At 41.6% G+C, this 21,180-nt stretch overlaps 1 protein-coding gene and 1 long non-coding RNA gene across 2 annotated transcripts in view; one reads left to right on the forward strand and one right to left on the reverse strand.

Annotated features, from left to right (window-relative positions):
• The window catches only part of LOC104010739 (uncharacterized), a 48,806-nt gene that overhangs the window by 6,412 nt on the left and 21,214 nt on the right, over nucleotides 1-21,180 (reverse strand). The window contains exons 21-41 of the mRNA XM_087745793.1: nucleotides 20,791-20,891; nucleotides 19,793-19,944; nucleotides 19,226-19,364; nucleotides 19,025-19,138; nucleotides 18,460-18,639; nucleotides 17,401-17,640; nucleotides 16,526-16,682; nucleotides 16,108-16,236; nucleotides 15,609-15,735; nucleotides 14,854-14,897; nucleotides 14,567-14,761; nucleotides 7,363-13,239; nucleotides 6,739-6,903; nucleotides 6,279-6,529; nucleotides 5,666-5,831; nucleotides 4,445-4,488; nucleotides 3,446-3,568; nucleotides 3,241-3,339; nucleotides 2,708-2,830; nucleotides 2,332-2,377; nucleotides 1,805-1,916 (exon numbers count right to left, since the gene is read on the reverse strand). Coding sequence (XP_087601919.1) covers nucleotides 1,805-1,916; nucleotides 2,332-2,377; nucleotides 2,708-2,830; nucleotides 3,241-3,339; nucleotides 3,446-3,568; nucleotides 4,445-4,488; nucleotides 5,666-5,831; nucleotides 6,279-6,529; nucleotides 6,739-6,903; nucleotides 7,363-13,239; nucleotides 14,567-14,761; nucleotides 14,854-14,897; nucleotides 15,609-15,735; nucleotides 16,108-16,236; nucleotides 16,526-16,682; nucleotides 17,401-17,640; nucleotides 18,460-18,639; nucleotides 19,025-19,138; nucleotides 19,226-19,364; nucleotides 19,793-19,944; nucleotides 20,791-20,891 — 8,584 coding nt within the window. The remainder of the gene's footprint in view (nucleotides 1-1,804; nucleotides 1,917-2,331; nucleotides 2,378-2,707; nucleotides 2,831-3,240; nucleotides 3,340-3,445; nucleotides 3,569-4,444; nucleotides 4,489-5,665; nucleotides 5,832-6,278; nucleotides 6,530-6,738; nucleotides 6,904-7,362; nucleotides 13,240-14,566; nucleotides 14,762-14,853; nucleotides 14,898-15,608; nucleotides 15,736-16,107; nucleotides 16,237-16,525; nucleotides 16,683-17,400; nucleotides 17,641-18,459; nucleotides 18,640-19,024; nucleotides 19,139-19,225; nucleotides 19,365-19,792; nucleotides 19,945-20,790; nucleotides 20,892-21,180) is intronic.
• LOC148057106 (uncharacterized) lies at nucleotides 548-6,955 on the forward strand. Its single transcript, XR_015701868.1, has 4 exons — nucleotides 548-1,695; nucleotides 2,349-2,431; nucleotides 4,798-4,892; nucleotides 6,826-6,955. It is a non-coding gene; the product is annotated as an uncharacterized LOC148057106 (long non-coding RNA).

Genomic DNA, 21,180 nt, shown 5'->3' on the forward strand with positions numbered 1-21,180 from the left:
CTCATTAAAAACTGATACACGGAACTCCCCCAGTGACTTTTGTTTTGGGGGTGTATTTTATTTTTTTTTTTACATCCTCTCTTCCTCCCTCCCACACACACACTTATGAATGTGATTTTAATTACCTGTCTCTTCAATAGTGAAACTGTTCTTGCTTCCATTGAGTCTGATTCTGCTCAATGCAATCATATAAACACATTAACTTTGTTGCTATTCTGTAATCATAGAATCATGTAGGTTGGAAAAGGCCCTTAAGAGCATCAAGTCCAACCATTAACCTAGCACTGCCAAGTCCACCACTAAACCATGTCCCTAAGCATGACACTTACACATCTTTTAAATACGTCTAGGGGTGGAGACTCAACCTCTTCCCTGGGCAGCCTGTTCCAGTGCCTGACTACCCTTTCGGTGAAGAAATTTTTCCTAATATCCAATCTAAACCTCCCCTGGCGCAACTTGAGGCCATTTCCTCTCATCCCATCACTTGCTACTTGGGAGAGAAGACTGACCCCCACGTCACTACAGCCTGCTTTCAGGTAGTTGTAGAGAGCGATAAGGTCTCCCTTGAGCCTCCTTTTCTCCAGGCTAAACAACCCCAGCTCCCTCAGCTGCTCCTCAGAAGACTTGTTCTCTAGACCCTTCACCAGCTTCGTTGCCCTTCTCTGGACACGCTCCAGCACCTCAATGTCTTTCTTGTAGTGAGGGGCCCAAAACTGAACGCAGTACTTGAGGTGCGGCCTCACCAGTGCCTAGTACAGGGGCACTGTCACCTCCCTGGTCCTGCTGGCCACACTGTTTCTGATACAAGCCAGGATGCCATTGGCCTTCTTGGCCACCTGGGCACACTGCTGGCTCATATTCAGCTGGCTGTCGACCAACACCCCCAGGTCCTTTTCCGCCAGGCAGCTCTCCAGCCACCCTTCCCCAAGCCTGTAGCGTTGCATGGGGTTGTTGTGACCCAAGTGCAGGACCCGGCACTTGGCCTTGTTGAACCTCATATGATTGGCCTCGGCTCATCAATCCAGCCTGTCCAGATCCCTCTGTAGAGCCTTCCTACCCTCCAGCACATCAACACTTCCACCAAATTTGGCGTCATCTGCAAACTTGCTGAGGGGGCACTCGATCCCCTCATCCAGATCATTGATACAGATACTGAACAGAACTGGCCCCAATACTGAACCCTGGGGAACGCCACTTGTGACCGGCTGCCAACTGGATTTAACTCCATTAACACCACAACTCTTTGGGCCCGGCCATCCAGCCAGTTCTTTACCTAGCAAAGAGTACACCCATTCAAACCATGAGGAGCCAGCTTCTCCAGGAGAATGCTGTGGGAAAAGGTGTCTAAGGCTTTACTGAAGTCCAGGTAGACAACATCCACAGCCTTTGTCTCATCCACTAAGCAGGTCACATTGTCACAAAAGAAGATCAGGTTAGTCAAGCAGGACCTGCCTTTCATAAACCCATGCTGACTGGGCCTGATCAGCTCGTTGTCCTGTACGTGCCATGTGATGGCACTCAGAATGACCTGCTCCATGACCTTCCCCAGCAGGGGAGGTCACACTGGCAGGCCTGTAGTTCCCTGGATCCTCCTTCCAGTCCTTCTTGTAGATGGGCATCACATCTGCTAACCTCCAGTCCACTGGGACCTCCCCGGTTAGCCAGGACTGCTGATAAACGATTGAAAGTGTCTTGGTAAGCACTTCCACAAGTTCCCTCAGTACCCTTGGGTGATTGATTAACTTGAGAGACTGCAAGTGTAAATGAAGCCATAGAGATACTAAATTAAGTTTTTGGATCTTACACTGAGGAGCCAGGACAAGTTCCTTCACAATATGCCAGCTCAACAGGTTCAGAAGATTCACAGTCACCGTGGTGGATCACAGTTTTCTTGCTGTAAGGTTTGCAGTTTGTAGCTGCACAAGAATAGGGGCAAAAAACATGTACTTCAAATCTCTAGTTCAGAACTAAATGAATGCCAAAACAATTTCAAAGTGCACGATGTCTGATTATTGAGACTGCAGTATGTGACAGTAGTGGGGAGGATACTGCATAACGTATCTGGAGTTCTCAGGTTATTCTTTGATCTCAGCTATACAGTGTCTTTGGAAGATAATGCAGAGGCTTGAGCATTGGTGGCTTGAGTTGCACTATTATTCAGTATCAGGAAAACAAATTTGCTTTTTCCTTCTGAATAAATAGTGAAACACAGGGTCTTGATAAATAGAGTAAGTGAAAACTGGGGGAGTGAAGAATCCTTCCATTCATGTGATAGTTAGAAGTTGAATACAGCACTTCTCAAGCAGAAAAAATGAACACAGCATTACTTACGTTTACATATTTTGCAGCAGCCATCGGGAGTAGTCTCTGCTTCATCCTTTGCAGAAGTAAATAAGGAGGATTTGTATTAATGCGCAGATGACAATCATGAGTAAGTATATGAGTTAGCATTACTGACACTGGGCAGAAGGCTCCTCTGTGATGAACACTGAATGACTTACTGTCCCCACCACAGAAGTCTTGAATCCTTGTAGACTCATATAAAAATACGAAGCTTTTCTTATCGCTAATGTTACAGCAAGATTGATTTCATTCTTAAGACATTCCTGCAACTTTAGTGAAAGTGATTTGTTGTATTCTTCTTTGCCCCCCCCCCCCTTGTTCTTTTAAATGTCATTTAATCAATGAAAAATTGATTAAAACTTACAGGGTCGCACTCTTCTGGGTTGTACTCGGGGCATATTTTTTTAGTTTGGACTGCAACAAATTGATCTTCAATTTTTTCACATTTGTAATGGCTGCAATGATCGAGTGGCATGATCTCATCAATCTAAGATTTTATAAGAAAAGAAAACAATTTTTTTTTCATTGTGATCGGGTATAGTAGGATTACTTCAAAAATGTCTGAGATAATTAAGTTCTCACACCTCAAAGATTCTCAGATGCTTCTGAACTTCTTTTAATTGGCAAAAGCAAAATTTTGCAAACTATGGCTAGCTTGAAAGTTTAAATCCTGGATCTGCATGCTCAGACCACAAATTAGAAACAATTGCCCAGTTAACCATAAATATCGAGAACTAGTTATTCCAAGTAAGTGTTCAATTCAGAAAAATGGTGTATTGTTTTCAGAGTAATTTCAGTGTTAATTAGGTATTTACTAGTAAGGGACATGAGTTGGTTCCTAGCTGTTCTATCCTGTATTGGCTAATACGCAGGTCTGAAAATGAAAGGAATACTTACATCGAGCAACACAACAGTGTCGTTACTTAGTTTGATTTTGCAAGCTACCTCAATACACTTCCCACAGCACTCTCCATCCTTAGGCGTATATTGATGACCCTACTCACAAGGAGATGAAAAAGAAAGTATGTTGAGCTGGCGATGGAGAATTCCAGTCTTCCTGTAATTGTGGTCTGACTGGGCAGCCTAGAGAATCTGAACTCACCAGTGGGCAAGATGTTTCACATTGGACTCTTTCACAATGCACGATATTTGCGTTACTCACTGGGTCTTTCTCAGAACTGCAGGTACAATTCATACATGAATTGATTACTGTTGACATTCCAACCTGGAAGACAGAAAAAAAAAATTAAATGGATAAAGTTTATATTTTTATGTGTGTATATATATAAAAATAGTACAGACAGAGTTGAAAGCATTGCTGAGAACCATTAAGGTTGTTGAAATGCAAGTGCGACTGAGTTGTTCAACTCTCTTCGAACATAATAAAGGTGTTTGCCTTTATGCCTTGCAAGAAAACACACATTAGGATGAAACTGAATGAAGCAATATAAAAGAGAAAAGTAAATTAATAAAATACAGGTAAGACTGGTTTATACTGCCTCATTAATTTACCAGCTTTTCAATGCTCCATTTAAAAAATTTTTTTTCCCTGTACGTCATATTCAGTGGTTATAAAACAATTATAATTTACAAATGGTGATTAAAATAATTGGATACATATGCAGATACATAAGCAGAGATACAAATTTACAAATGGATTTTAGTCTTTCTGAAATGTATCCCCAAAAGGCTCCAGTGCTAATGTTTGAATTCTGATTAAATAACCTAAGTACCAATTTTAGCAAAAGATTAAAGCAAAAAATCTTAGCTTTATTTTTGAAGGTTCTCTGGGCTTATTTCAAAGAATCATTGATTTTGGGCTATTCATCAGCTCGTTTGGAAAATTCATTAATTCCAGAAGTGGGAGAGAGCTTAAAAAGTACATCACTAAAAATGGCACACTCTTGTTCTACACTACATGTTGAGGAACTCTTCTGTGACAATTTTGGTTTTGACATTAGAAAAAACCCTACACTTCCGGTTAAGGACTAGAGATAAAACAGCATGTACTGGGAAAAGAACTGTCTCAAAGGCTTATTTTTGTAGAAAGGGTGTACTTTTCACTTCCAGCAATATACCACTATAAGTATAACATTCTCACCCCATACGTTGTACCATTAATGACACAGATGTCAGGTATTGGTTCTGAAAAACAACAAAAAAAAAAAATTCCAATGTAAACTCAAATTCTGAGACTTCCTGAGAAGTCAAGATGTTATCAAGGTTTGTTAGTAACACAGAGATTATGGAAAACTTGAATTCAATCCCCCCTACATGCTTACACCTCATATTAGTATAGCTGGATGTTTAAGTAAAGTTTCATCTTTGAAATCAGCTAGAAGAGTTGAGGAGGAATGGCTTCAAACTTGAGCTATACATGAAAAATCCCCTTTTTGCCCTTTCAATATCAGGTTCACTTCAAATTAAATTAGTTGTTTCCTCTTTGAACCCTAGAAGTCCAGTAACCTTCAAAGATGCCTTTGTTATTGATTCTTTATGACCTCTCTGAACATGGCTTGGATGGAAGATTGACTCTGAGTGGAAAAAAGGTATTTTTACTGTGGTTATATAAATAATTTGACAGCATGGCAGAGCCCATTCATGTCTTTCACAGAACAACTTCAAACTTGGCAGTTCCTTTGTTCTGATCTTCCTGTTTTGGGCTTAATTTATGGCTACCCTTTTCTTTGTATTGTTTTGTATAAATATATGTGTATAAAAATATACATATATAAAAAATTATGTATATAAATAAACATATATAACTATTGGATTTTTAAATTTTCGTGAACATTCAACAGTGTAAGTATAATTATTTTTCATACATCGACAATTCGGTTACTGATTACAATTCACTTTGTATTATTGCTTCGTGTAACTTGCTTTTGTAGTTAACTGTTAAGATTTTTGCTGGCTTATTCTTATGTTTATGCATCTTAGTTTAGCTACAGTTAGGCTAATTCTAATGTGCTCCAATGCTCCCTTAATAACATTAAATAAAATGCATTAATAACATTTATGATTACAGATACAGAGATAGTTGAGCTACATAGACCACTTGAAGGTTCAAAGTATTATCCTGCTCTCCCACCCATTCCAATTCTCTCAGCAAACTTCATTGAAAATAACATTTTGGTTTTAAATAAACTTGTAATGCATATTTAGCCAAAAACTGATGCGTGTTCCTTGAGCCAGAACAATTTAAGGAAGCTATTGCTGGTTTTGTGATACATGAAGAACTTGCTTAGATATTAACAGAAGTGCAAATGTAATTTACCAGAGTGTGTAGCCTCGTGTGTATATATATATTTTCAATACTTACCACATACAAATTCAGGACAACATGGGTCTTTTATTGGTAGTACAGTCTTGGAAGCAAATCCTAAGTCACAAATTGGTGTCTGGCATAAGAGCGACTTGCATTGTGTGGTAGTAGTGAGAGGGTCACAGACACACTTCTGGCATTCATTTATCCAGTTCTCTCCAGGCTGAAAATACATAAATGATTTACTCTTAAGTGCTCTCTCACCCTAGTTGTTCCAAGTCACCTTGAAATAGACTCTCAAATTTGGTAGGGAGTTCAGATTAGAGTTTTCTTAGCATGTGATTTCAGGCCTTAAGAGTGGGCAGAATTTTCTTCTGTGTAGAAGGAATGATATTTTAACATTTTCATGGCTGGTCTACTTATTTCTATGACATTTAAATGTCTTTTGTTAAAAAAAGTCTCTGCTATGGTATTAGTGAGCTTTTCCATTTCCAGATTACTTAAAAGCCTGGTAATGCCAGGTTGAAGAATTGTGCGCTATCACATCATTTGTAACATGACCAACTTTGTTACTGAAATACATACAAGTTGATTTGAATTCATTATTAGAGGGCAGAAATTGGGCTGGTTTTGCAATGATGATATATTAGAAAATAATGAGGGGAACCACCTTTCGTGGAGGACTGACATCAGTACAGTTTGCTTCTACTGAAGTTGTGAGGGATGTTGCTGTAGTTGGTGAGACAGAAGAAAATCCACGTTCTGTGGATGAGGAGACTTGTGTTGTCGTTACTGAGGTGACTGGAGTGAAAGGAGTTGTCGAAGGACATGGCCCCTGAAATGGGTCAATTCCGCATTCCTTGCTGCAAAGTGCATAAAAATTACAGCCAGCCCTATCTGTTATGTTGTATACCACTTCCCCTGTAGAGAAAAATTGGAGGAGAAATTAAAAGACCAATGAAAACACTTAGGGAAAAAAACCCAACAGAATATTGTGAAAATATAAAGTGTATTCATGTATAAAAAGTTCTATGTTTAGGTGATTTTGTGTGGTTATATTTAATTGAATAGGGTATTAAGGGTTTATATTGCTTATGAAAATTTTTATAACCATAAAATAAGACACTTACCAGGAGAAAAAAAATTACCAAACACATGACAAAAACATGGAGTTGTTTGTCTTGATGTAACATATGTACTTGCTTCTGTTGTGACAGGTGTGCTGGGGGAAGAACTGAAGATTGCAGAAGTGCTTTTTGTGACATGACTTGATTGTGATGTACCAGTTGTAGCTACTGTTGAGCACAAGACATACTTTAGTTTGCATCACAGGATTTTGTACTCATAATTTTAACATATTGGAGAGGACTGTTCAACATTCCGGCAAATCAAGCCAAAGTTTTTGTTGCATTCAACTATTTGACCTACTGATAAGTGGAGATTGTGGAAATCTTTTAGCTCTACGCTAAATATCATCTGGGATTTGGCAATTATTATGACATTTAGCTCAAATGTTTTCAAAAGTTTCAAAGTCACCACTGTCTCCTCCAAGCTCAGGATAAGTAATATCAAGCTATAGGGTCCACTCACACACATGTCTAACACAGATACTAGTAGCAGAGGGACAGAAAAGGTGGTTTATGTATTGGAAGAAGTAGGGATAATGGTGGAAGAAGGCACGGGCCACAATGATACCAATGTTGTTCTACTGAAATAACTGTTTGTAACCTTTCGTGAGGCAGACAATGACATACCTGGGCTCCTTGTGGTAGTGAAACTTGTGGTGAAAACAGCGGTGGCAGTAGTTTGTCCAGTAGAAGAAACAGATGTTGGAAGAATATATATGGTGCTTCTAATTCCTGACTGTGGAAGACTGAAGGCGGTAGTGGGTGATGTTGGAGTCTGTATTGCCACAGTGGATGTTTCTGCTGGAGCAGACGTGGCTGTGGACATTGTGGTGCTTCTTAGAGTTGTCCTGTAGGTGCTGGCAGTGCTACTGGCTGAGGTGGGCACAGTTGGTGTAGTTGTGATGATGGTCGTTCCTTGTGTTGGAGGGGGAGAGGTCTTGGCGGTGCTGGCCCTGCTGGTGGTAGTGATGATAGTTGTGCCTTGAGTTGGAGGGGCAGTGGTACTGGGGATAACCGTGGTGCCAGCAGTGATACTTATTTTTGTTTCGGGGACAGCGGAGGCAGTAGTGAGTGATGTTGGAGCCTGTGTTGCCACAGTGGATGTTTCTTCTGGAGCAGACGTGGCTGTGGACGTTGTGGTGCTTCTTACGGTTGTCCTGGAGGTGCTGGTACTGCTGGCTGCTGAGGTGGGCACAGTTGGTGTAGTTGTGATGATGGTTGTTCGTTGTGTTGGAGGGGCAGTGGTCCTGCGGACAGCTGTGGTGCCAGGGGCGGTACTTATTAGTGTTTTGGGGACAGTGGAGGCAGTAGCGAGTGATGTTGGAGTCTGGGTTGCCACAGTGGAGGTTTCTCCAGGAAAGGTTGTGGTGGAGGAGCCTGCAGTGGTGCCTGGGGGTGCTGATGTTGTCTGGCAGTGTTTACGGTCACAGCACAGCACCTTGACCTCATAGTCAAAGCACATGGGGTACTTTCTGATCTGATCCTTATTTCTGCACACAAGCCCAGTGTCAAGGCTGCACTCAAATTTCTGTCCCAGTTTGTCCAGACTCCTATCAGGATAATCTTTAGCACGGCAGTTGATGTCTTGTGGCTTGTCACACAGTGCATACCCAGCGGCTCGGATTTTTGCAAACGTCTCTACGTCTCCATTTTCTCTACCGGGGCTAGGGGAATCCAAGTTAAACCACTGCGTCCAGGCACATTGTGGCTGGCAGATGTTTGTGGTCTTGGAGGTGCTTGCGGTGGTGGTGGCTACTGAGGTGGGCGCTGTTGTTGCTGGTGTGGTGGTGGTTGTGACACCTTTCAGAGGGGGAGAGGTCTTGGTGGTGCTCTGCCTGCTAGTGGGTGTGATGATGGTCGTTCCTTGTGTTGGAGGGGGAGAGGTCTTGGCAGTGCTGGCCCTGCTGGTGGTAGTGATGATAGTTGTGCCTTGAGTTGGAGGGGCAGTGGTACTGGGGACAACCGTGGTGCCAGCAGTGGTACTTATTACTGTTTTGTGGACAGTGGAGGCAGTACTGGGTGATGCTGGAGCCTGTGTTGCCACAGTGGATGTTTCTTCTGGAGCAGACGTGGCTGTGGAGATTGTGGTGCTTCTTACAGCTGTCCTGGAGGTGCTGGTACTGCTGCCTGCTGAGGTGGGCACAGTTGGTGTGAGTGTGATCATGGTTGTTCCTGATTTTGGAGGGGCAGTGGTCCTGCGGACAGCTGTGGTGCCAGGGGTGGTACTTATTACTCTTTCGGTGACAGTGGAGGCAGTAGTGGGTGATGTTGGAGCCTGTGTTGCCACAGTGGATGTTTCTTCTGGAGCAGACGTGGCTGTGGACGTTGTGGTGCTTCTTACGGTTGTCCTGGAGGTGCTGGTACTGCTGGCTGCTGAGGTGGGCACAGTTGGTGTAGTTGTGATGATGGTCGTTCCTTGTGTTGGAGGGGGAGAGGTCTTGGCAGTGCTGGCCCTGCTGGTGGTAGTGATGATAGTTGTGCCTTGAGTTGGAGGGGCAGTGGTACTGGGGATAACCGTGGTGCCAGCAGTGATACTTATTTTTGTTTCGGGGACAGCGGAGGCAGTAGTGAGTGATGTTGGAGCCTGTGTTGCCACAGTGGATGTTTCTTCTGGAGCAGACGTGGCTGTGGACGTTGTGGTGCTTCTTACGGTTGTCCTGGAGGTGCTGGTACTGCTGGCTGCTGAGGTGGGCACAGTTGGTGTAGTTGTGATGATGGTTGTTCGTTGTGTTGGAGGGGCAGTGGTCCTGCGGACAGCTGTGGTGCCAGGGGCGGTACTTATTAGTGTTTTGGGGACAGTGGAGGCAGTAGCGAGTGATGTTGGAGTCTGGGTTGCCACAGTGGAGGTTTCTCCAGGAAAGGTTGTGGTGGAGGAGCCTGCAGTGGTGCCTGGGGGTGCTGATGTTGTCTGGCAGTGTTTACGGTCACAGCACAGCACCTTGACCTCATAGTCAAAGCACATGGGGTACTTTCTGATCTGATCCTTATTTCTGCACACAAGCCCAGTGTCAAGGCTGCACTCAAATTTCTGTCCCAGTTTGTCCAGACTCCTATCAGGATAATCTTTAGCACGGCAGTTGATGTCTTGTGGCTTGTCACACAGTGCATACCCAGCGGCTCGGATTTTTGCAAACGTCTCTACGTCTCCATTTTCTCTACCGGGGCTAGGGGAATCCAAGTTAAACCACTGCGTCCAGGCACATTGTGGCTGGCAGATGTTTGTGGTCTTGGAGGTGCTTGCGGTGGTGGTGGCTACTGAGGTGGGCGCTGTTGTTGCTGGTGTGGTGGTGGTTGTGACACCTTTCAGAGGGGGAGAGGTCTTGGTGGTGCTCTGCCTGCTAGTGGGTGTGATGATGGTCGTTCCTTGTGTTGGAGGGGGAGAGGTCTTGGCAGTGCTGGCCCTGCTGGTGGTAGTGATGATAGTTGTGCCTTGAGTTGGAGGGGCAGTGGTACTGGGGACAACCGTGGTGCCAGCAGTGGTACTTATTACTGTTTTGTGGACAGTGGAGGCAGTACTGGGTGATGCTGGAGCCTGTGTTGCCACAGTGGATGTTTCTTCTGGAGCAGATGTGGCTGTGGAGATTGTGGTGCTTCTTACAGCTGTCCTGGAGGTGCTGGTACTGCTGGCTGCTGAGGTGGGCACAGTTGGTGTGAGTGTGATCATGGTTGTTCCTGATTTTGGAGGGGCAGTGGTCCTGCGGACAGCTGTGGTGCCAGGGGTGGTACTTATTACTCTTTCGGTGACAGTGGAGGCAGTAGTGGGTGATGTTGGAGCCTGTGTTGCCACAGTGGATGTTTCTTCTGGAGCAGACGTGGCTGTGGACGTTGTGGTGCTTCTTACGGTTGTCCTGGAGGTGCTGGTACTGCTGGCTGCTGAGGTGGGCACAGTTGGTGTAGTTGTGATGATGGTCGTTCCTTGTGTTGGAGGGGGAGAGGTCTTGGCGGTGCTGGCCCTGCTGGTGGTAGTGATGATAGTTGTGCCTTGAGTTGGAGGGGCAGTGGTACTGGGGATAACCGTGGTGCCAGCAGTGATACTTATTTTTGTTTCGGGGACAGCGGAGGCAGTAGTGAGTGATGTTGGAGCCTGTGTTGCCACAGTGGATGTTTCTTCTGGAGCAGACGTGGCTGTGGACGTTGTGGTGCTTCTTACGGTTGTCCTGGAGGTGCTGGTACTGCTGGCTGCTGAGGTGGGCACAGTTGGTGTAGTTGTGATGATGGTTGTTCGTTGTGTTGGAGGGGCAGTGGTCCTGCGGACAGCTGTGGTGCCAGGGGCGGTACTTATTAGTGTTTTGGGGACAGTGGAGGCAGTAGCGAGTGATGTTGGAGTCTGGGTTGCCACAGTGGAGGTTTCTCCAGGAAAGGTTGTGGTGGAGGAGCCTGCAGTGGTGCCTGGGGGTGCTGATGTTGTCTGGCAGTGTTTACGGTCACAGCACAGCACCTTGACCTCATAGTCAAAGCACATGGGGTACTTTCTGATCTGATCCTTATTTCTGCACACAAGCCCAGTGTCAAGGCTGCACTCAAATTTCTGTCCCAGTTTGTCCAGACTCCTATCAGGATAATCTTTAGCACGGCAGTTGATGTCTTGTGGCTTGTCACACAGTGCATACCCAGCGGCTCGGATTTTTGCAAATGTCTCTACGTCTCCATTTTCTCTACCAGGGCTAGGGGAATCCAAGTTAAACCACTGCGTCCAGGCACATTGTGGCTGGCAGATGTTTGTGGTCTTGGAGGTGCTTGCGGTGGTGGTGGCTACTGAGGTGGGCGCTGTTGTTGCTGGTGTGGTGGTGGTTGTGACACCTTTCAGAGGGGGAGAGGTCTTGGTGGTGCTCTGCCTGCTAGTGGGTGTGATGATGGTCGTTCCTTGTGTTGGAGGGGGAGAGGTCTTGGCAGTGCTGGCCCTGCTGGTGGTAGTGATGATAGTTGTGCCTTGAGTTGGAGGGGCAGTGGTACTGGGGACAACCGTGGTGCCAGCAGTGGTACTTATTACTGTTTTGTGGACAGTGGAGGCAGTACTGGGTGATGCTGGAGCCTGTGTTGCCACAGTGGATGTTTCTTCTGGAGCAGACGTGGCTGTGGAGATTGTGGTGCTTCTTACAGCTGTCCTGGAGGTGCTGGTACTGCTGCCTGCTGAGGTGGGCACAGTTGGTGTGAGTGTGATCATGGTTGTTCCTGATTTTGGAGGAGCAGTGGTCCTGCGGACAGCTGTGGTGCCAGGGGTGGTACTTATTACTCTTTCGGTGACAGTGGAGGCAGTAGTGGGTGATGTTGGAGCCTGTGTTGCCACAGTGGATGTTTCTTCTGGAGCAGACGTGGCTGTGGACGTTGTGGTGCTTCTTACGGTTGTCCTGGAGGTGCTGGTACTGCTGGCTGCTGAGGTGGGCACAGTTGGTGTAGTTGTGATGATGGTCGTTCCTTGTGTTGGAGGGGGAGAGGTCTTGGCAGTGCTGGCCCTGCTGGTAGTAGTGATGATAGTTGTGCCTTGAGCTGGAGGGGCAGTGATACTGGGAACAACCGTGGTGCCAGCAGTGATACTTATTTTTGTTTCGGGGACAGTGGAGGCAGTAGTGAGTGATGTTGGAGCCTGTGTTGCCACAGTGGATGTTTCTTCTGGAGCAGACGTGGCTGTGGACGTTGTGGTGCTTCTTACGGTTGTCCTGGAGGTGCTGGTACTGCTGGCTGCTGAGGTGGGCACAGTTGGTGTAGTTGTGATGATGGTCGTTCCTTGTGTTGGAGGGGCAGAGGTCTTGGCGGTGCTGGCCCTGCTGGTGGTAGTGATGATAGTTGTGCCTTGAGTTGGAGGGGCAGTGGTACTGGGAACAACCGTGGTGCCAGTGGTGGTTTTAATTGCTGATTTGGTGAGGGTGGAGGCAGTAGTGGGTGATGCTGGAGTCCGGGTTGCCACAGTGGTGATTTCTTGTGGAGCTGACGTGGTCTGGTAACCTGTTGTTGAGACTTGTGATGTCTTTGCTGTAGTTGGAGTTCCTGTCATTGGAGTCGGGCGTTCTCTTTCTTTTCCTAATGTTGGAGGTACTTCGGTTTTTTGCACTTCAGTTTGTTTTTGTGTTGTTGGTTTTGTCCTTGTCTGTAATGTAAATGGTGTTGCTGATGTTACAGCAGTTGTTGTTGTGAATTCTTCCATGGTTCTTGGTGTTGTAGTTCGTAATTCTGAACATTGTATGTAGTTGCAGCATGATATTCTGATTTCATAATTATAGCAGTGCTTACTTTGTTGGTCTTTGTTATTGCATATTAATCCCCTGCTTTGACTGCATTGTACCGTTTGGTTAAGATTGTTTATTTCTGTATCTGGGTATTCTTTGGCTCTGCATTGAACACCGTTTGGGTTTTTACACACACTGTATCCTTTATGTCTGAGATTTTCAAATGTTTCATAATCTCCACTGTCCTCTTTATTTTCAGGCTGTGTGGAATCATACCATTGTGACCATGCACATAGATTCTTCACACATACATCTGTCACTGGTCTTGTGGTTGTTGTTTCTGTAATTGAAAGCAAGAAATATAAGTCTTGTCTGTTCTTATTAAAGGAAGTGCCAGGAAAAAATTATTCATCTTCCATACATTTTAATATTCTATGTAATATTACGTATGTTAATGTATTATTTTAACGAACTTGCTTTGACAGTCTTGAATTTCATTTCTAAGGTAGGTTTTGGTCTCATGTCTGTATTATTTTTCTAGTGGTACTTTATGAGACATTTATTAAAAAATTGTCGTTAAATATAGCTAATATCCTTTGTGTGGAATTTCAATACATAGGATAATGTGATCTCAGGATTGCTATGGTATAAGTAAGAGAAGGTTTTATTCTCCTTGGTATTATCTCTGTACCTATTTACACTTAGCTACATAACCACACAGGCTTTAAAATATTTTTACAGGTTAATGACTTTTCTAATTATTTTAATATTATAACATGTAATACATTTATAAATATAAAATATATATTTAACACATATATATTTTATATATAATACATCATAATATAGAATATACATATACAATATATATGAAATATATAATCTAATAAGTATTTTCTACTTATTTTATTAAGATTTCTTTTCATATTTTTAGCATTATGAAGATAACTGTGTGGAATATATGCCACTTGCTTCACATGAATGTTACTTAATAAAAGTTGAATATTTAGTTCTTGCTGTAGTATTGTATAATTTTGTGGAAACATTTCTTACAATTTCTCAGAATTACATGGTCACTATAATGAGTTAACTGCAGGAGCAGAAAGAAACTGTTGAGTTGGTTATTAAATACAATTAGGAATGGTTCCAAAGAATGGTTCTAAATAAAGCTGGAGCTTTGTTTAAATGGTTTTAAATAAATAAATTTAAATAAATAAATTTCAATGGTTTTAAATAAAGCTTGAGCATTCCCTCAAGCTAGGTTTCTTATCTTCAGTTTGCACTAATGTGGTCAATAATTTAAAAAATCTCAGTAATTGTCTTTTGTGTTTTCAGAAGTTAGTCTAGAACAGCTGGATTTTGTTTGCAAGGAAATGAAGATATTCTCCAGGGTGCAATGATTAACAAGCCCTATTTTTTGTCCCCTGGAAAAACCATGGTGAAACAGTGGAAATTGAGTTTGTAAGAAATGCTGTACTCACTTCTATGTCCTTGATTAAGGTCTTCTTTAGCAACTGAAGTTGCCAGATGAATTGGTGGCTCCAGCAGAAGTCAACAGTTTCAAGTAAAATTATATGCTATTAACTGATGAAAAGGCCCTCCCTTTCAGGCAATTTTCAGTCCCTTCCAGGGATTTTTCAGTTATTTTAAAGAGTATTCATGCATACCTGAAGCAGTAGTTGTGGGCTGACTTGTAGAAAATGTAAATGGTGGTGTGGTAACAATGCCACATTTAAAGATATTTCTGTTTATTGTTCCATTGACATCACATGTTGCACTGAAACACCATCCAGTTCCATCTGTGGTGTTGTAGATGAGTTGACCATATTTATAGCTGTTCTGTTCATAAATGCAGTAGCATGCTGTAATTCAGAAGAAGTTTATTTTACAGGTATCTATGAAAAGATAATACCCAATATTTCATTTTCTTAATAATTCTTCTTAGCTGTCTTACCTTTATCATCAAACCTGCACTGTAAACCTTCTGATGTGCATTCACTGAAATAAAAAACATAAGAAACCCCATATTTTTTGATTATGAAGTAATTTTATTAGTCATCTTTCTGCCAGATACTAGCATCAAAAGACAGGACATTTTATTTGTGTTTATTCCTTGAGTGTCCAGTTCATGTTGGCTTCTTTTTTTGCCATTATTTTACAAAATGTTTCTTTATATTAAACCCAAACTTATAAATAGAAGTGAAGCTAAATATTATGCAAAGCTACAGGTAGAAGTCTTAAGGAAGACTTTCTTTCTTTCCTCCTTATCACTTTCACTCCTTATCACTTGTAATGTTTTTTACTAAAAAGCGGGCTAAAAAGGGAAAGAGTCTAAATACTGCAAGCAGTGTAAGAATGTAATAAAATCCTTGGAAGTAGACCCCTGTTAGATACCTATACTCCTGGAACAATATTTTTCTTGCCATAGGAATGGGAAATAGGGAAAGCCTGGTCATAAAGGACTTACTGTTCTTGTTGTATCTTTATGCTGAGGATTTACGACATAATCAGGAACAAATTCAACAGAACATAAAATCACATAAAAACTTACTACTAATGTAGTAAGAAAACTAGTATTAGATAGTAAGGCGTTATTTTTACACATGCAGCATAAACTAGTCCTGTCGTGTAACAGGAACATGCAATTTCCCGCTATTGTTTTGATCATTTTTCCTTGTACATGAATTAGGCTGATATGTTAGGTCTTACCATAAATTACATTCATCCCGTCTATATATCTTTCCATCTTCATTATCATAACAGTCACAGAGACTGACACATTTCATCTGATCCTCATGAAAATATGGCTTGTCTGGTGGGCAGTTAGGGTAGCAGCCTGAAGGAAGGAAAAGGGCACAGAGAAGGTAGAAAAGGTGAGAATGAGATACAGTCAGCAGAAGTTTTATTTGTGCAGAATGTGTTTGCAAGTCTTGTTTTTAACAGTCATAATTTTTACTACTTAATTTTTTTCAATAATTCTAGGAAGTAATGCAGAGTACTAGCATGAGCAGAGCCCACCCACAAGGACTTAGTTCTAGAGATGTTTTTAACTCCAGTTTCCATACTCTGCCTCCATTCATGTGGATGCAATGATGTTGAAGAGAATCACATGGTGCAAATGCAGCTGATGGGGGAAATACTCTCCATTAAAGACCATTAAAAATATAATAAAGTGTACCCCCTTAAAGGTACTTGCAGCTCTTTTTACCTTCTAAACCTGGTAAATTATGGAGGCATTTTCCACTTGGGTTCCTACAGGTCTTCATACAGGAGGCTCCACAAGGCTTATAGTGCCATTCACATTCCCCTTGTTGATTGTAGTAATCACAGAACAGTGCTAAGGAGAAACAGAAATTTGGATATATTTAGTAAAAAAAAAAAAAAAGCGCTTTTTTCTGACCCATGTCTGTTCATCATATCCCTGCAATGCTGCCTGAACAGTCTTGAAAACCGTGAATGAATAGGTGAAATTGTGTGACCATCAAAACAGCTTAGTGTGAAAAGTCTACACAGTAAGATTAATATGCACATACGTAAGATACCCAGAGTGTGTGTTCAAGGACACCAGCAAGGCACTGTACATTTAACTACATTCTCAGAAGACGTGTTTATGACATAAAACTCACGACAGATTGATGGGGTTCTCCAGGCTATGCAGACACCAACTTCACTACATGCTTGAGCATAGGCAGCTACTGCTGTACAAAAGCAATCACAGTCTCCTCCAGTGTCACATGCACAAGCGTCTGTCACGCATGCTTGGTAATATTTTGCTGGTTCAACCTGTTATTAAAAAGAAATATAATACTATACATCCTGCCTTCTAAATTCTTTCTTAGCTTTGCTAGGGTAATTTTCTTAAAATTGTAATATCTCAGAAGAAAGACCTACATCAGTAATTTCTTTTTCTTTTGTTTATATACACTTTAAACACCAGAGGTGATGCCAGATGATACATCCAAATCATGTATTGACAGATTTTTAGACACCCAGACTTGTGTCCTAGTGGAAGATTAGATTCATGTTCCCAAGCAATATTAGGCAACTGCGCTTGAAAATGAAGGTCTCTGCCAGTGGAAAGAACTAAGACAATAAAAAGAGCACAGAGTTACCCTGCATTGTTTGGTATGTACTTAGTGTCAGATAAAGGCTATGCTGATACTTCACTACTGTGTTATTATTTCATTGAGCTTGTGTTCTGTACATGGTATATGAGGATTTTTATTCAAGCCACACTACAAGAACATACACAGTAATTATGAAATTATTATTCTTTCGTAATAGGTCAATATTTCCTATGAACTAAATGTCCTTTTATTTTTTACAGGTAGGGACTATAAATCTGTCCCATTGACTGTGGATTCAGACTGAAGTTTTCCTGACACAATTCAAAGTGAAACATGCTAATGAATTAGGCATGCTTGTTAAAATGTATAAGGATAGCAGCTTCAATAATACACAGACCTAGTCTTCACACAGTAAACTTCTGCCCTGGTAATACCTGAGAGTGACAGGCAGCAAAGACGTTGCTGTTGATGATGCTACACTGCTTCTCTGACCAGGACTTTCGATAAGGGTTGGTAGAACATGGGTCCTTTATGCTGTAAGCATCAGGACACGTAGAGGATACTTTCCAGCTGTTTCCAAACTCTAGGACGTTCTCTACTACAGACTGACTCCTTGTAGTAAAGTCATTGATGCCATTGCCGTCATAATTTCCACAGAGGCCACAGATCTGGCCCTGCAAAAGGAAGTGAATAAATTACAATGTATGTGAGAAAACTTGAAACAACATCTGAGACTGAAAGAATACTTGAAATTCAGCTCTTAGAATGGTACCATTCCATTCTAGCGTTCCTGAACATCTTCATCCTTTGTCCAGCCACATAGTCTACTCATTGAGTCTTTATTGTTATGACTGCTCACAGGTATAAAAATGAATGACATTTTCCTTGCACATCCAGAAATATCCCTCTTTCTAAATTTATGGATCTGTAAAACTGTGATAGGATACAATAGATGGTATGTTTCTCTATGAATCTAAGGTGCATACTTTCCATATTACTACTATTTTTATAAAGTGCCAGTGGGTGAGGCAGCAAAAGAACCTACGATACTAAAATAAATTTGTATATCTATTTCTAAATTACACTTAATTTATATACCTAGTTGAAATGTCACTGTGGTATACAATAAGATAGCAAATTCTTCATTTACTACAGTTTTTGGTACTTCTATATCATAAGCTAGGAGAAGGAATATGACAACAGCAATACATTTTCCTTATCACCTGTGTAGATATATACTTGAAAAATACATGGTAGCATTTTACAAGAGGCTTTCACTCATAGTATTTCACTGAAAGCTGCCTTCAGAGCTCAGAACAGCAGCAGAATGATGACATGACTTCCTGAGGCACCAGAGGAATGCAAAACAACATGGGATGTCCTGCAGGAATGCTTGAGACATCACCTGTTCGGGATCTTGGCAGGATCTCAACAAAATTCACACCCAGTCCAAATCTGGACTGCAAATTGCCATTTAACTGCTAGTTCCGCACCTTAAAATCAGGGCTGAGCTTGATGAAGATGCTGGTTTTCTTGTCCCACATGAGGATCAGTCCGCTCATGGTCTCAATTACCATGTACATACCCATATAGCGGACTGTGTATGGCACCTTATCATTTTGTCCTCTCTTTACAACACTGACATGCTCCTCACCAAGTATCAGTTCATAGCCCTGAAACAGGAGGAAAAGGTGATGAGAAATTAAATCAATAGCTGCAGCTGTGCTCTTAAACATGTTTTTCTGCTTTTAAGAGTACTATGAATAGTTTATATAATGAAAACAAACAATCCAAATGCGATAACTCAAAACTGTGTAGTTCAAATCTCAGGTTCCTGGAACTGTGGTAAAAAGGTATTTATAGGGTGGGAAATGGAAAAGATAGAAAACTGGGAAGCTCTACCAAGTATGTCACTTGAATCTGATATAAGCTTAATTTACAAGTTTATTTGCTTTTTAAAATCTTTTTCCAACTTCATTGAAGCAATGGATATCTAGACTTCTCCTAAGCCCTAAACAGATACAGAACAAAACTGGTCTATACGCAAAACCTTCTTACCTCTAAGAAAACTTTTATAGATTTTGAGCATGTTGTCCCGGTGTTGCCACAAGGAATATTTTCAGTGATAACCCTGAAGGTCCCATTGGCTGTGCCACTCTTCCCACAGTGGTCCTGGGTAGAGAATAACATTTAAAAATATATTATTTTTGTAGACACAACCAAGGTTATGTCTCATTTACTATGGCTAATTATCAGTACCTGGACTAGTGTGTATTCACAGTTTCCATTGAAGCTGAACCTTTTGTCATCAAAGGTATTATAATGACCGTCTCCATAAACAGCACAAGTGCCCAGACATTGATCTTCGGTGCATTCCCACTTCCTATTCTTGCATACACTAGGAATGAGAATAAAACATTTTAATAATGAAACAACTCACTGTTTTGTGTAGACATATTCCAACAACTCAGTATTTTTTTGGCAGCTCATCCCTGGTAAGTGTATTTATTCTGGAGTTAAAATAGTCTTTTACATTTTTCATGTAAAGAATTAAAGCAAAGTTCTGTTCTGCTACTCTGAATGCATTAACTGCAAAATAGAATAATACTTAATGAACACTGTAGTCCCAAAGATTTCCTCCCATTCTGTGCTTTGGCCGTCTGCCTACATGAGAAGGAAAACTGCTCATACTGTTTAATCCAAAACTAAAAGAACCATCAGTTGATGAAAAGTGCAATCCAAATCTTTCCTCACTGCTGTACTATTTAAGATCTTTGGAAAGGCAAATGATGGAACCAGGAATGCTACTTCCAAGGAAATATTTACCAGGTGTTACAGTCAACGTTGATCTTTTCCCCAGGCTGATACATGGCTTCATTGTGAATACATGGACATTCTTCTTCAGGTATACAAGCACCATTCCTATCTAACACAAGCCCAGCTGGGCACACACAGCCAGATCTACATTGCGTGCTATACTGGAAAAGTCAAGAGGAAGGTACAATTTCAGAATGAAATAATCAGAACAGAAAAAGGAAGATTAAATTCTTATGAAATGCCTTTATAGGGTCTTATTGCTGCCCAGCTTAAGGGAGAGAGGACTACAAAGTACTTATAGGACAATGGAAAAAAAAGGAAGTTATTAGCCATTGATTTAATAGAATATAAATCTGTAAAGATAAATGTTTTATGTATGCCAATTCTGATTGCTCTGCTAGACTCTGTGAAATCTGAAATACGTTAATCTTAATTCTTGCACTGTGTTAGCCAAAGAAGCCTTGCACTTTGTAGTGGGTGATTTGTGATTGAATGGAGCTTTAAAAAGAAAATAAGTAATATTTTTTCAGTTTGGTTGAGTTACACTGAAATCTGTTTATCTCATATGGTACTTATTCATGAAAAGGCACGTGGCTACCATGCACCTAGGTGGAGTAATATAACTAGATGTGCACGAAGTTCACAATTGTGTCATGGTATGAGAAAGAATGATTTCTCCTAGCCAGTTCATAGCCAGTAATTTTCTCCTAAAGAAGTAAAATGTGTGGCAGGGCCCTAGAAATTTTCACTACTAATTACTGTTACCTGCAGTAGCTGAAGAAAGGTAGACACTAATCTTATGAATTAAATTGGATGTTCCTTTATTATATTTTGGTGTAAGGGTCCCATTGGTAATGCTTTATAACATGGTTTTAGGTTTTTGGTACAAGAACAAAGTATCTGTGTTGTAGAGTTGGAGTAGATCAGATAGATCACTCACTCCCTTTAGCACAAAGAGCACAGACAAAACCCAGAAGCACCATTTCATCCAGCCATGACATACTTACACACTGCACATCCAGAGTCTGGCAACTTTTTTGACATTCTGCTCCATTTGCTCCTGCAGTGATGTTTCTACAGTCAAAGTAGACCATGGGAGATTCACAGACTAGAGGAAAGAAAGAAGTGAGAGCAGTAAGAAAAGGCACAGGGTTTATCCCACAGCTGCAGCCATTAAAACCACCAAGAAATTATTTGGAAAATGCATATTTCAATTAGTAGGGATTGCTGTCCCTATTCAATCTGCTAAATAGATTTGCTTCAGAGCACTGAATTCCCAGAAAAAACCCCACAGTATTTCAGAAAAAAATCTTTATGAAAAAGAGGTCTTCTCATTAATCTAGGTTCCTTTCTGCCTTTTATGATAACTGTTGTACTATAACTAAATGAGAAATACT

Source organism: Nipponia nippon, unplaced genomic scaffold, assembly GCF_047370975.1.
Source record: "Nipponia nippon isolate SJK-2023a ecotype South Korea unplaced genomic scaffold, ASM4737097v1 scaffold_10, whole genome shotgun sequence".
Classification (NCBI taxonomy): domain Eukaryota; kingdom Metazoa; phylum Chordata; class Aves; order Pelecaniformes; family Threskiornithidae; genus Nipponia; species Nipponia nippon.